Below are 15,271 nucleotides of genomic sequence, written 5' to 3'. Positions count from 1 at the left end.
TTTTATGCTGCCTCCTATGAGGGCAGCATAAAATAGTGACAGACATGCTACTTTCAATGGTATCTCACTCATGAGCTAAAGCTAAGTGGTTGCTGAGATCCAGATGTATAGTCATGGCTGTTTGAGAAGAGTCAGTTATTCATGAGCTCCTGCTCTTCCCACTCATCTTCTGATTGGCAATTTTCTCCTTAGTTTTCTCCGGAGGAGATAATTGGAAATCATTGGCCGGTGGGTGGATGCAGCAGGAACTCCTGGAGAACCATTAGGTGCCTTCAGAAGTTGAATAATTTTTAAAATCTGCACCATAAAGACATGTTAGCCTATGGGGATGAAAAGTGTCAATACCCGAACGCAAGTAAAGTTTTGTTGCGGATTTCCAGTTGATGAATGTCTCCATTCATTTCATTGGAGATGTAATCTGCACAGAAATCCGCAACATTATTCCCACACAAAATCCGCAACAAAACCGCAACTTTGAAAAAACAGCGCCTGTGGATTTTGTTGCAGAAAATTGCGCAACGAGTAAAGGCACCCTAACTCTTCCCAGGCAGCTGGGACTCTTTTCCAGGCCTGGGCTGCCATGATTATAAAGCTGGTTCTCCTCAACCACTTACTTTTAGCTCATGAATAACATGCTGCTTAAAGAGGACCAGTGTGTTAATACTGAGCATCGGTACAGGAAGGAGGAGACTATTGGACCACGGCACAGCCAGGGAGAAGGAGATGCCCACTGAGAAACCCTGGCGTCTTCTCTTCCCTGTACCGATGCGTATAAACTGCAGCGGGGCATGTGAGGGGTTTGAAAAAAAGAACAAGGATGGCAGCATCATTGGAGGGTACTTAAAGAGGACCTTTCATCAGCATCAAGTATGTAAACTGAATATACATACATGGAGAGCGGCGCCCAGGGATCCCCCTGCACTTACTATTATCCCCGGGCGTCGCTCCGTTCTCCGGTGACAGGCTCCGGTAAAGTCATAGTTAGGCTCCACCCATTTGAGCCTGCCGGCGTCTTTCTCCTATGTTGTAGCGCTGGCCAATCGCAGCGCTCAGATCATAGCATTGGCCAGCGCTACAACATAGGAGAAAGAGACGCCGGCAGGCTCAAATGGGTGGAGCCTAACTATGACTTTACCGGAGCCTGTCACCGGAGAACGGAGCGGCGCCCGGGGATAATAGTAAGTGCAGGGGGATCCCTGGGCGCCGCTCTCCATGTATGTATATTCAGTTTACATACTTGATGCTGATGAAAGGTCCTCTTTAATTAAACAAAAAAAAAAATCCTTGAAAGGTCCTCTTTAATTCAGTGTCCGTTCCTTTTTCTAAACTGGTCAAGCCCTTTCAGTGAAACCGTGCAAACACTACAACCAGTGTCAGTTGCACAGGCTTGTGAATCTTGAAAAACAAATGTAAGCTTGCATTGCATTACTGAGGTTTTTGGACAATTTGTGATGTTTTACCATTGTGGGTTTGTCACAAAAAATTACATTTCAAAGCTTTACATCTCTTTCCATGTTTATCGTTAAACAACAAAGGAAAGGAGGATTTAACATTTTTTTTCTATAACTCTAAAGGTCTGTCTGGTATTTATAAAGCCGACAATACCCTATTAACTCTCTTGCTTGTTTTGGCCTTATCCAGGATCGTAACAATGCCCGGCAAATTCACGAGGCCGCTAGTTTGCCGTTTTATGAAGTGTTTGTGGATGCCCCTTTGTATGTCTGTGAACAGCGAGATGTCAAAGGTCTATATAAAATGGCAAGGGCTGGGGAAATCAAAGGTAAAGCTTCATCTGGAAATCTTTTGACTCCAGATTTCACTGCAAGGATGTGATAGTATAAATTCCTCCACTACGATCTCTAGAAATGGTCTTCTAAATAAAAGACCAGGCCGTGTTTCATGAAAGAGAAAACTTTTCTTGTATTTCTTTTATAAACCAAGATGATGAGATGAGCTACATATCCTAAATATAACTGCACACTGTATCGAGTTTATGCAGAGACTTTTCTGGTTAGTGTGATTCACGCATTATTTTGAAGGTCTTTGGTACCTGTAATAACTACATGTCCCCCATAAACAATACACCCCTATGGATAAAACCTATCATGTGTTCATTTAAAATTTGCATAGACATATAAGCTACGCAATTCTGAAGGCTTTAGTATAGCTGAAATCTAGAAGTATTCATGGATCGGTATCCGTACTGAGCTTGTAGACCACATACTGTACAGTAATCTAATGTAATAAAAAGTAACTGCTCCACCCCAATATAGGAGGTCTGATAATTTGTTAGGGGTGTGTCTATAGACAAAAAATATACCTCATTTACAATCTTCAGATAAAAAGGTAAGTAACCTACAAAGAAAATGGAACCTTTTCCAGGTTTGCTTCTACTTGGTGAACAAGCAACAGAAATCACAGGACAGAGCGTTAAAGGGGTATTCCCATTTCGGACATTGGTGGCATATCGCTAGTATATGATGTCAAGTGACTTGGCTATTTCCGAAACTGCCAGAACTGTGAATGAAGAGGTGGGTGTGCATACGCGATGCACTCTCTGTTCACTTACTTGTATATGGGACTGCCAAAAATAGCTGAGCACGCTCACTTAACTATTATCAGAACTCCCATTGAAGTGAACAGAGAGCATGATGAACCAGAGGTGGGACCCACACCTACCTGACATTGGTGGCATATCTTAGTGAGATGGGAAAACCCATTTAAGCCTTGATCGCCTTTCTAAGGCCGTGAATGTGAACACTTATCATAGTGTAACGTTGTCAGACAACTAATTCTCATAAAATGTAACGTGCATAGCAAAGCAAAACTTCGAGGACTTCTAGAGCCGGGAGGGTCTAGAGAACGCTTATCATCTTTCTCTGCATTTTCTTCTAGGTTTTACTGGGATTGATGCTGAATATGAGAAGCCTGAAGCACCGGAGCTGGTCTTAAAAACAGATTCTTGTGATGTGAATGACTGCATCCAACAAGTTGTCGAGCTGTTGCAAGAAAGGGTAAGTACTGATCATCTAGCATCGCCTCCCAAGTACTCCTGTACTATTTTATTTTATATACACTTGTCATATTTGCATTGTTTGGTTTACAAGTGTATTCGAATGCACGGACGTATAAATCGCATTTAACAAACTCAGGCATGTACAACCTGACACACCTAACCTATACCCTGAAAGTAGCGTCTTGACGTGATGGAAAACAACGTTGCGTTTTTATGTTCTTGCAGCAGTAGAATCCTCTCGTGGATAAATAACTAATTTGCCTGTATTGGACTAAATTACAGCTATAAATGCCGGTAATTTCTATAGGTAACCCCTTGATTACATATATTAGATATACTGTATACGTCAGCACATGTGCAGCAGGCAAGCGTCAATTTACATGGGCCAATACACTGAGCAGTGGTTGGAAAGGAAGGTTCACTTGATTGTGTGCATTTACATGTAGCACTCACCGCTGCAGTATGGGGTGAACGAGCCTTACTTGTTCATTGTTTGTCAGCAACATGTTCCTTTATGTACAGGGGAAATGTGCTGCCAAAAAACATTGCATGAATATGAACTTAGTAGCAGGCTGCATACAGCGGCGCCCAGGGATCGAAGTGCACTTACTATTATTCCTGGGCGCCGCTCCGTTCGTCCGCTGTGGCCCCCGGTAATTTCTCAGCATTCGGTGCAAGTAGGAGGAGACGCCAGTGTCTCTCTTTCTCCCTGACAGCAGCGCTGTCCAATCACAGCGCAGAGCTCAGAGCCAGGGAGAAAAAAAACCTCCCTGCCTCTGAGCTCTGCGCTGTGATTGGACAGCAATCAGCACACCATTTGGTTAAAAATATTAAAAACATTTTTCCTATTTTCCTCCTCTAAAACCTAGATGCGTCTTATCATCAGGTGCATCTTATAAAGCGAAAAATACGGTAGTTTTGGCTCCTGAAATAGGGGACAAAGTGCTTGGTATTTAACAGTTCAGGACCGTGTGTGTGTGTGTGTGTGTGTGTGTGTGTGTGTGTGTGTGTGTGTGTGTGTGTGTGTGTCTCGGCTAGCAACGCGATGATTTTTTTTTTAATTATTTTGTTTTTCAACAAGAACTTAATTTTAGAATCTTTAGGCTTATAGGAAGGAATAATTTAAAAAATATCTATATTTTGTAATATGTAATACCCTTAAGTTAACCTTTATTTGCCTTCATCATTGTCCACCATAAATTTTGATATTACCTGACTTTGCACTAGGAAATTTTATTTTTTTTGAGGGGGGGGGGGGGGGGTACTTTTTAAGAATTGTTTTCTTTTTTTAAAGACCATTGAAAAGACAATTGGGGGACTTTCTTCTTTTATTTACACTAAGCAGATTCTGACCCAAAAATCTGACCCAGAGGCTACAAGCATCCTGATTAGTTGCAGGGGATGATTACATATGCAACTGCTGCTTTTCTCCCTCCCTTATTAGGGAAATAAACATATCCCCCCCCCCCCCCTTCCCCCATACTATGAGTTGTAAGGGGTTTTGATGAAGAAAAACTCCTGTATTCCCCCAACTTGGTTCACTGAATGCCAGGCAGGGGTAGGCTATGATTTTTATTCACGCCACTTGCGGCTTATCTTTAAGGTCATAGGGCTACTTTCTGGCTGCACGCTGCAAGAATTAACATGTAATTTCTCAAAACCTACTGCTTTTTACCATAGAAGTGACAAAACAATGAAATCGGCATGCCTGTGTCTACTTTGTGCTGCCCCCTAGAGAGAGCAGCATACCGGACCTGTAGAACAGCTGCATACAGATCCAGAGTCAACCCCCTCCACCCATAGAAGTGTTCTTGATGTCACACTGAAGTTGAATCTGACAGTAAAAAAATTGTGGGAGCTCCATCAAATGCCATATCTCTAATATAGAGACTCAATAAGGCACCATACAGCAGTACACAAAGAGCACTTATACCTCTGCTATGTACACCATGCCTAAATCATACGTTCTGTGACTAGAGACATTGAAAATGACTGCACAACTCTACTGTACCACCGGGTCTACAAGCAACCTCTCTGACGAGTGAAGTCCAAGGTGGTGGGTTCTACTTTGTGATCCCTGTATTTGTCAGAAATTGGCGTACTGTTTTTTGATCAGCAAGGAGAGCCCTGTAAAACAAAATCTCACCACACATTATAGTCAGTGCAAGGACTTGGCAAACCTTAGTTCCTAAGCTTTAATGTGGATATGTAGATCCATAAAGCTTCCTCTGCTGCAAATAATTGATGAACCATAAAACAGTCAGTTGAATTCTCTTGCACCTCATCACCAGATGGATAGTAAAGGCCAGAAGAATCTGATTCTGTCCTTTTTAGCCCCATTTTCTGGTACATGTGTAAAGTAACTGCTGTTCTGTTCTAAGTTAAAAAAGGTTCATGTTAAAATTATCAAATGTTGACAAAATTTGGCTTTCAAAGCACTTTTGAAGTTTTAAATGCACCTTAAAAACACATGGTAAGGGTCGGGAGGTAGTTCACAGATGTTTTCTGTACTGTACGTGAGAGGTTGCATTGAAATGTGAACACAGTTCACAGTTGTCAAATATATACAGTACAGACCAAAAGTTTGAACACACCTTCTCATTCAAAGAGCTTTCTTTATTTTCATGACTATGAAGGCATCAAAACTATGAATTAACACATGTGGAATTATATACATAACAAACAAGTGTGAAACAACTGAAAATATGTCATATTCTAGGTTCTTCAAAGTAGCCACCTTTTTCTTTGATTACTGCTTTGCACACTCTTGGCATTCTCTTGATGAGCTTCAAGAGGTAGTCCCCTGAAATGGTCTTTCAACAGTGTTGAAGGAGTTCCCAGAGATGCTTAGCACTTGTTGGCCCTTTTGCCTTCACTCTGCGGTCCAGCTCACCCCAAACCATCTCGATTGGGTTCAGGTCCGGTGACTGTGGAGGCCAGGTCATTTGGCGCAGCACCCCATCACTCTCCTTCATGGTCAAATAGCCCTTACTTTCAAAGTTTTCCCAATTTTTCGGCTGACTGACTGACCTTCATTTCTTAAAGTAATGATGGCCACTCATTTTTTCTTTACTTAGCTGCTTTTTTCTTGCCATAATACAAATTCTAGCAGTCTATTCAGTAGGACTATCAGCTGTGTATCCACCTGACTTCTCCTCAACGCAACTGATGGTCCCAACCCCATTTATAAGGCAAGAAATCCCACTTATTAAACCTGACAGGGCACACCTGTGAAGTGAAAACCATTTCAGGGGACTACCTCTTGAAGCTCATCAAGAGAATGCCAAGAGTGTGCAAAGCGGTAATCAAAGCAAAAGGTGGCTACTTTGAAGAACCTAGAATATGACATATTTTCAGTTGTTTCACACTTGTTTGTTATGTATATAATTCCACATGTGTTAATTCATAGTTTTGATGCCATAGTTTTGGTCTGTACTGTGTGTGTGTGTGTGTGTGTGTATATGTATGTGTGTGTATGTGTATATATATATATATATATATATATATATATATATATATATATATATATTTATATTTTTTATTATAATATAATATAATTATTGGCGTACATAGAAAAGTAAAGGCCCCATAGCAAGGATCAAACCAGGCCCCCCCACATAAAAGAAGCGTTGCCGGCTAAACCCCTTTCAATGACCTTTGGGCCATTTTTTCCACTGCCTCATTTGCTAAAAGTTGTTCCTATGTTTCAGTACGTTTTGCACAACTTGCTGTTCTTTAACAAGGAGCTTAACGGCAAAATTCACAACAAGTGTTTGATCCATGAATTGCCCAATAAATTTCCTGGTTCAATTAGCATTGTTATTTAAACAGTCCTCCTCATCATGCTGTTCTAATTTTGACATCATGAGACCAAGAAGGCACCTAACAATTGATCAACAGTACCTTGCCATTGCAAGGCTTCAAGCAGGATATTCTCAGACGGCCCCTGAGCTTAGAGTGTCAGTGTCCTCAGTAGGTTTAAAAAAAAAAAAAAAAAACTGGAAGAGTCCCAGAAAGGAATAGAAGTAGATTTCTTTTGGCCACAGCCCACACTAATGACTGCTTCCTGGTAAACAATGCCCTGCGGAACCGGATGATTAATGCCACACAACTCCAGGCACATTTTAAGGGAGGTGAGAGACACCCATGTGTCACGTCAGACCAATAGAAACCGTTTACATCAGCGTGGTCTGTGTGCTAGATGACCTGCAAGGGTACCTGATCACACCACCAGGCACAGGCGTGATCGTCTTGCATGGGCCAGGGAACATCTACTCTGGACGAGGGACCAGTGGGCCTCCGTGCTGTGCACTGATGAAAGTCGATTCATGCAGAGCAGAAATGATGATGTTGGGGACGTCAAGGAGAGCACTATGCATCAGCCACTGTTGTCACTAGACGAGCCGTTGGTGGTAGTGGGGTTACAGAGTGGGCAGATGTGTCAAGTCAATACAGAGCTGCCCTACACTTTGTGAATGGTACAGTGACAAGTCCATACTACTTGAATAGCATCATTAATCCAGTCATTGTGCCTCTGCATGAACAACACAGGCCCAATTTCATTTTCATGGACAGCAATGCGCCAGCTCATTAAGGTCGTATCATTAGGGAACGGCTGCTGGAGACTGGGGTACCTGAAATGGAGTGGCCTGCTTTTTTTTTCCAGACCTGAATCCCATTGAAAACCTAACGGATCAGCTGAGTCGCCGTGTAGAGGCTCATTAACTCTGTAACCCAGAACCTCAATGACCTGAGGGCTGCCTTCAAGAAGAGTGGGATGCCATGCCTCAGCAGACAATAAGTCGACTTGTGACCAGCATGAGACGTCGTTGTCAAGCTGTAATTGATGCTCAAGGCCACATGACATGTTATTGAGAAATTTTCATTTTTGCCGACACTGTTGTTTCAATAAATAGTTTGAGATGAGGATATCACCACTGTAAGCGTGAACTTTTTATGTTTTCTATAAATCTCACCTGAAAGCCAAATATCCCTAACTTTTTGTGAGTAGTGTATATATTTAATATTTTTCAGAGGGGACATTGGGGGGTTGATCATGCTGGCCCTAAGTGGTATAAAAATTGCTAAATGATAAAATACGATTAAACTGTCGTAAATTTCACATATGTGACAACAGGTCACGGTGAGACAAATGTCAAGCTCTTTTCTGTAGGTGCAGATCTCTGCTTGTCCACTAGGTGTCATAGTCAAGCTGCGTTAGTTACTTCAGAAAATAATAGAAACTCAGGTTTCCATTTCCTGGTAACTATTTGCATAAGTTAAAACATAATTTAAGAATCTGTAGAGTAGAACTTTGCTTCATTTCTCTGGATTACTGTTTTTTAAATTAAGGATGTAAATTGAATGTATGGAACACTTACAAATCATGACAAAAGCCGTGGTTCCTGCTGCTCTCTGTTGCTGTACTGCAGTGACCTACTTGTGCACCACAACACAACCCACAAGTACTTGTAATATCATCATTGAATGGCAGTAATGGGTAGTATTAGAGGGGAGGGTAAATTTTTAAGGTGAGTAATATTTATATTTAATTTTTATACGGTATCCCTGCATAACAGCTCCACTTGACCAAATTAGTGAACAGGTTACAGGCATTTTCATTCTATCAGTGGGGTTACAGTGGTCAGACCTCATTGACCAGTAAGAGGTGGTATATCATAGTGATATGCAATCAATACCGTTAAAGGGCATCTGTCAGCAGTTTTGTACGTATGGAACTGGCTGACCTGTTCCATGTGCACTTGGCAGCTGAAGGCATCTGTGTTGGTCCCAAGTCCATATGTGCCGGCATTGCTGAGAAACATAAAGCTGTCCTCCAGTGTTACCTTCACTCCTGTGGCTAGTCAAGTTAGCTCTCTCAGACAAGGCTCGGCAGCCGCTCTGCTTTCCTACACCTATATACTGTATGTCATGTCACTGTATATAATGTCTTTGTATAATAGTGTTAAGGTGGTCCTGACAATATAATCTTTGTCTTCCTCCCAGGAGGGCCCCTTCTGAGTTTGTGCCCCAAAGCAGCCGCTACCCTTGCTTTCATTATAGTGATGCCCCTGGGAAACTCTCCTGTTGCTCCTAGAGGCTCATTTGCATATACGAAAACATAATTTTTCTTTAATAATGTGCACATACGAACATGGGACCAACACAGATGCCTTCAGCTGCCAAGTGCACATGTAACAGGTCAGCCAGTTTCCAGGTACAAAACTGCTGACAGATGCCCTTTAAGTCCATACTGATGACACAAAACTATGTAATTATGTAGCTATTGAATTCCTAATTCCAAAATTTTACAGAAACGCCTAGATAAGCTGGCAGTTTCAGCCAAAATGTGTAATAAAAAACAATATGGATAAATATAAAGCAGTGCACCTAGACCACAGTAATAGTATAGCTGCATATATGCCAGTGTGATACAGCTGTGAATAACAGTGCAAGAGAAGGACTCTAATACTGGTTAGAGGTAAAGGTCTGATCCAGTTGTATTACTGCTCCTCTGGAAATACCTTGTTAAAACTTTAATGACCACCAATGCACTTTTTTATGACTGTCCTTAAGGGCTTGTATTCAACACCACCGTCTTATTATATACCCCTAGAATGTGTCCCATGCTGCCCTATCACAGGTAAGCAGCTGTCAGTTCACAACTATGCTCCTGTTCCGACAGCTGGGAATGGAGGAACCTTCAATTCCATCATTTTAACAGGTTGATTGCCATGGTTAATAGTAACCAGTTGAATTAGCAAATGGGGTCTGTCTTTTGTTCAACATGACCGTATACATTTAGCGGTCTGCAAGCTAAGCTACAGATACACTGGCTGTGTGCATGCCGCAAGTTTCTCAGTCTCTTCACTAGAACTGTCTATTTTTGTCCACATAATGAACAAGAAGAATAGGACATGTTCTATAATCTACGGAATAGCTATAAAGACAGAAAACGCACTGATGATATTGGTGCGCGGTCCCCATTTTTTTGTGGGCCCATAGAAGTGACTAGGTCCATGTGCAGTCTGCAGACAATGTATACTGGATGCAGAACAAAACTACGGTTGGTTTGTGTGAGGCCATGTTATATTTTATTAGTTGGGTAGAGGAATCTACCGACCACTGACCCCACCCCCACCCCTGCTCATTTTTCTACAAAGGGAAAAGTGTGTAGCTTCTTCCTGTGAGTGATTACGTTATCCCATTGTGTTGGTTAATTGTATCACAGGTGGGTGTTTTCTGCCTGTGAGTGATTACGTTATCCCATTGTGTTGGTTAATTGTATCACAGGTGGGTGTTTTCTGCCTGTGAGTGATTACGTATCCCATTGTGTTGGTTAATTGTATCACAGGTGGGTGTTTTCTGCCTGTGAGTGATTACGTTATCCCATTGTGTTGGTTAATTGTATCACAGGTGGGTGTTTTCTGCCTGTGAGTGATTACGTTATCCCATTGTGTTGGTTAATTGTATCACAGGTGGGTGTTTTCTGCCTGTGAGTGATTACGTTATCCCATTGTGTTGGTTAATTGTATCACAGGTGGGTGTTTTCTGCCTGTGAGTGATTACGTTATCCCATTGTGTTGGTTAATTGTATCACAGGTGGGTGTTTTCTGCATGCGATTTGGTTTATGTAAGAAACCGTTTCAGTCTTCCACAAGGTTCCCCATGGGAGTGTCCCTTGCTGGAAGACCTGCATAAAAGGCTGACATGTTGCCCCATTAAAGGTTCCTGCTTTACTAGGGATGTCCCGATACCATTTTTTTAAGACTGAGTACGAGTACCGATACTTTTATTTAAGTACTCACCGATACCAATTACCGATACTAATTTTAACAATAAAATACACACACATGTATTTTCTGACCACTGACCAACCAAAAGGCCCAAAAACAGAACTATAACATTCCAAGGAGACGTTATACTGTATGGGGGCAGCCACAAGGAGACGTTATACTGTATGGGGGCAGCCACAAGGAGACGTTATACTGTATGGGGGCAGCCACAAGGAGACGTTATACTGTATGGGGGCAGCCACAAGGAGACGTTATACTGTATGGGGGCAGCCACAAGGAGACGTTATACTGTATGGGGGCAGCCACAAGGAGACATTATACTGTATGGGGGCAGCCACAAGACAACATTATACTGTATGGGGCAGCCACAAGACAACATTATACTGTATGGGGCAGCCACAAGACAACATTATACTGTATGGGGCAGCCACAAGACATTATACTGTATGGGTCAGCCACAAGACATACTGTATGGGGCAGCCACAAGGAGACGTTATACTGTATGGGGGCAGCCACAAGGAGACGTTATACTGTATGGGGGCAGCCACAAGGAGACGTTATACTGTATGGGGGCAGCCACAAGGAGACGTTATACTGTATGGGGGCAGCCACAAGGAGACGTTATACTGTATGGGGGCAGCCACAAGGAGACATTATACTGTATGGGGGCAGCCACAAGGAGACGTTATACTGTATGGGGGCAGCCACAAGGAGACGTTATACTGTATGGGGGCAGCCACAAGGAGACGTTATACTGTATGGGGGCAGCCACAAGGAGACGTTATACTGTATGGGGGCAGCCACAAGGAGACGTTACACTGTATGGGGGCAGCCACAAGGAGACGTTACACTGTATGGGGGCAGCCACAAGGAGACGTTACACTCTATGGGGGCAGCCACAAGGAGACGTTATACTGTATGGGGGCCACAAGGAGACGCTACTGTAAGGAGTCAGGACAACAATTTTTGAAGCCCCTCCTCAGTATAATAGTCTTGTGGCCATCATACAGTAATGTATATTTCTTCTTGCCCTAATGCCTGCTTTTAGAGATCAATGTGCAGCTTGCAGGAAGGGAAGGACCAGGGCCATAGAAGACAGACACTATCACCTTTAGAGGGACTCGCTCCTGGCAAACACAGCTCTGCTGCAGTGAATGCAGTGGAGCAGACTGATGTAATTACAATGTATAGTTATTGCAGGGACTCAGAGAATCGTCTGAGAGTTTATTAGTTAAAAGAATCGAATGAGTCAGAGACTGTGTCACCGAGTCCCTGGCAGGCTTCCTGCTCTGCTACATGCACCCTGTACACACACAGCTCCGCTACATGCTATGCTAATAATGCCCCCCCGGACGGACTTACAGGGAGCCGCAGAGCAGGAAGCCTGGCAGGGACTCGGTGACACAGTCTCTGACTCATAACTAATAAACTCTCAGACGATTCTCTGAGTCCCTGCACTACGCTCCCTGTGCTGTGAGTCAGTGCTGGTTGCCTCTGATTGGTTGGAGGGCGGGGAGGGGCGGGGCTAGCTTCCACTGTAGGCTCCTATTACACTGCCTGCTGCTGCCGCCTGTGAAGCTGTTAGCTGTGGGAGATGCAGGGGCCGCGGACGGACACATAAAAGCGGTGCACAGGTATCGGCAGTGGTATCGGGGACATTTGCACGAGTACATGTACTCGTGCAAATGCCCGGTATCGGTCCCGATACCGATACTGGTATCGGGACATCCCTATGTTTTACCCTTCATGAAGTCTGGGCTCCCATTTGGGTAACTATCTACTGGCTGGGGGAGGAACTACTTGGAAGCTGCATTCGTCCAGAACCATTCTTATCCACACTCGAACTGCAACTATAATCCTTGAGGATCAGCAGTTTGTGAGGAATAGGCAAACAAGGTACTACAACTACCAGTGTTCGTAACAGTATTCTTAGGTATCTTACTAATGTCATATGCTTTTCAAGGTTAACTTTTTTTTTTTTTTACTTGAATGGAGAACATTACTCATATAACAGTATATTTGCAGCTTAAAAGGGTTCCCTGTTTCATGAAGAAACACAGGGCATCCACTTGCAATAAAGTAATCATTACTTACCTGGCAGATCCCATACCGCCATTTTGGTTCTCCCACCAGGATCTGTTTACCCAGCAGTCACATTAAGTTCGGTGCACTGCTGAGGCCAGGACTGTTGTCCACGTGACGAAGAAAATAATGATCAGCCGGCACTCTATAAAGAATGGTGTGGTGCTCGCGTCCGAGATCACGATCTCATAAATATGGTAAAGAAAGACCGGCACTCACTGTATCTTGAAAAGAAGATGAAATCTTTATTGTCACATACAATCTGAGTGTGACGCGTTTCGACTCACATCTGAGAGGCTCCAGATGTGAGTCGAAACGCGTCACAGATTGTATGTGACAAAGATTTCATCTTCTTTTCAAGATACAGTGAGTGCCGGTCTTTCTTTACCATGTTGTCCACGTGACGTCACCATGGCTGAGGGGAATCCGCCTGGTAAGTTATGATCACCTCTTTGTTGCATGAGGATCCCTTGTGTTGTCCAGTTTCCTCCCGAATTCGGACAACCCTAAATGATAGCAAAATTTTGGGTAGAAAAATGCTAAAATAGTGCTGGTGCAAATATATAGTAGGGAACATTATATTTGGGGACAAAAAAGGTTAAATTGTTTATATATTGCATGACTGATAAATTGTGCTAATGGCTGCAGCATAGATGAGGTGGACCAGATAGTTGCTGATCAGCTCTGTGGGAGATGTAGTTCATCAGCAGCTGTACTGTGGAAGGTGGCCCATCCCTGTGCTAAAGGCCGTTACAGTCCTTCTAAGAGATGATCCGCAGATCAAGCCTGCTCTATATCAAAGAATAGCAAGCACGCTACAAAGAGCTTGTTCTCCTCGGCAGCGTTTGATGTATGGTGGTGGAGCAGTGTTGTATCTCATCCCTTGTACTAATCATTTTCAGTTTCCAATTACAAGCAGCGCATTTGGCCGGATCAGGGGTATACATCACTGGTGCCGGGGCGTGTTTGCTTTCTTTTATGACAACAATTTCCATCCTTTCATGTCTAATATCTATTCTCTGCTAAAACAACACTTGTATTTTTCTAACCAGAGGAATACTGTAATTGACTTCCCTAATCACTGTGAATCACTTTCTAATGTAGTTGTTTCCTCAGCTGTCTGGTGTGGAAGTCTATGCATATTTTAAGGGATATTGCCTCTAAAATACCCAGTAAGACTTTTAAGGCTTCATTCGCACGTTTTGTCACTGCCACCACCCTGGTCAGAGGTTACCAGTGAATGGTACTCTATGAAAAACATGTTTTTTAGGCCTCTTTCACACTTGCGTTGTCCGGATCCGGCGTGTACTCCACTTGCCGGAATTACACGACGGATCCGTCTTCAAAATGCTTTCAGTGTTACTATGGCAGCCAGGACGCTATTAAAGTCCTGTTTGCCATAGTAGGAGCGGGGGAGCGGTATACTTAAAGTCCGCGCGGCTCCCGGGGCGCTCCAGAATGACGTCAGAGCGCCCCATGCGCATGGATGACGTGCCATGCGATCACGTGATCCATGCGCTTGGGGCGCCCTGACGTCACTCTGGAGCGCCCCGGGAGCCGCACGGACGCTAAGTATGCTGCTCCCCCGCTCCCCGCTACACTTTACCATGGCTGCCAGGACTTTAGCGTCCCGGCAGCCATGGTAACCATTCAGAAAAAGCTAAACGTCGGATCCGGCAATGCGCCGAAACGACGTTTAGCTTAAGGCCGGATCCGGATCAATGCCTTTCAATGGGCATTAATTCTGGATCCGGCCTTGCGGCAAGTCTTCAGGATTTTTGGCCGGAGCAAAAAGCGCAGCATGCTGCGGTATTTTCTCCGGCCAAAAAACGTTCCGTTCTCGAACTGAAGACATCCTGATGCATCCTGAACGGATTTCACTCCATTCAGAATGCATGGGGATAATCCTGATCAGGATTCTTCCGGCATAGAGCCCCGACGACGGAACTCTATGCCGGAAGAAAAGAACGCAGGTGTGAAAGAGCCCTAAGATTGTGTATGTTTTATTGTAACCTTGCAAATTATGTATTATATTTAGGGATGACTGAACTTTGTGTTTCAAGTTCGGCGTACAAGGCTTGGGTTATCTGAGAATCCTGTTATGGATTCTTCTACCATGGACCATAAGTTATGGTCTTTGGTTCTTTTGGTTGTTCCCTGGACTTCCGATCCTGGTACGTTAACTTCTGCATGAATGAGGTAATGTGTGCCGCTGCAGCCAATGACTGGTCTCAGTGGTGACGTTGTGACCCAGCAGTGACTTGCTGCTTGAGAACATCACCACTGAGGTCTGCCATTGGCTCCAGCAGAGCATGTACATAAACGGACATAAGGGAACCTGAAGTCCAGTGGAGACAGCTCATGAGCCTCAGAGCCA

The 15,271-nt window shown here is 43.6% G+C and overlaps 1 protein-coding gene across 1 annotated transcript in view; it reads left to right on the top strand.

Annotated features, from left to right (window-relative positions):
- PAPSS1 (3'-phosphoadenosine 5'-phosphosulfate synthase 1) overlaps window positions 1–15,271 on the top strand; it is a 147,530-nt gene that overhangs the window by 67,759 nt on the left and 64,500 nt on the right. Inside the window, exons 4-5 of the mRNA XM_040418266.1 lie at window positions 1,642–1,780; window positions 2,896–3,014. Of these exons, the coding sequence (XP_040274200.1) occupies window positions 1,642–1,780; window positions 2,896–3,014 (258 nt within the window). The remainder of the gene's footprint in view (window positions 1–1,641; window positions 1,781–2,895; window positions 3,015–15,271) is intronic.

Source organism: Bufo bufo, chromosome 2, assembly GCF_905171765.1.
Source record: "Bufo bufo chromosome 2, aBufBuf1.1, whole genome shotgun sequence".
In the NCBI taxonomy this organism is placed as follows: Eukaryota; Metazoa; Chordata; class Amphibia; order Anura; family Bufonidae; genus Bufo; species Bufo bufo.
Note: the sequence above shows the minus strand (reverse complement) of the source record. Positions and strands in the feature narration are given on the sequence as shown.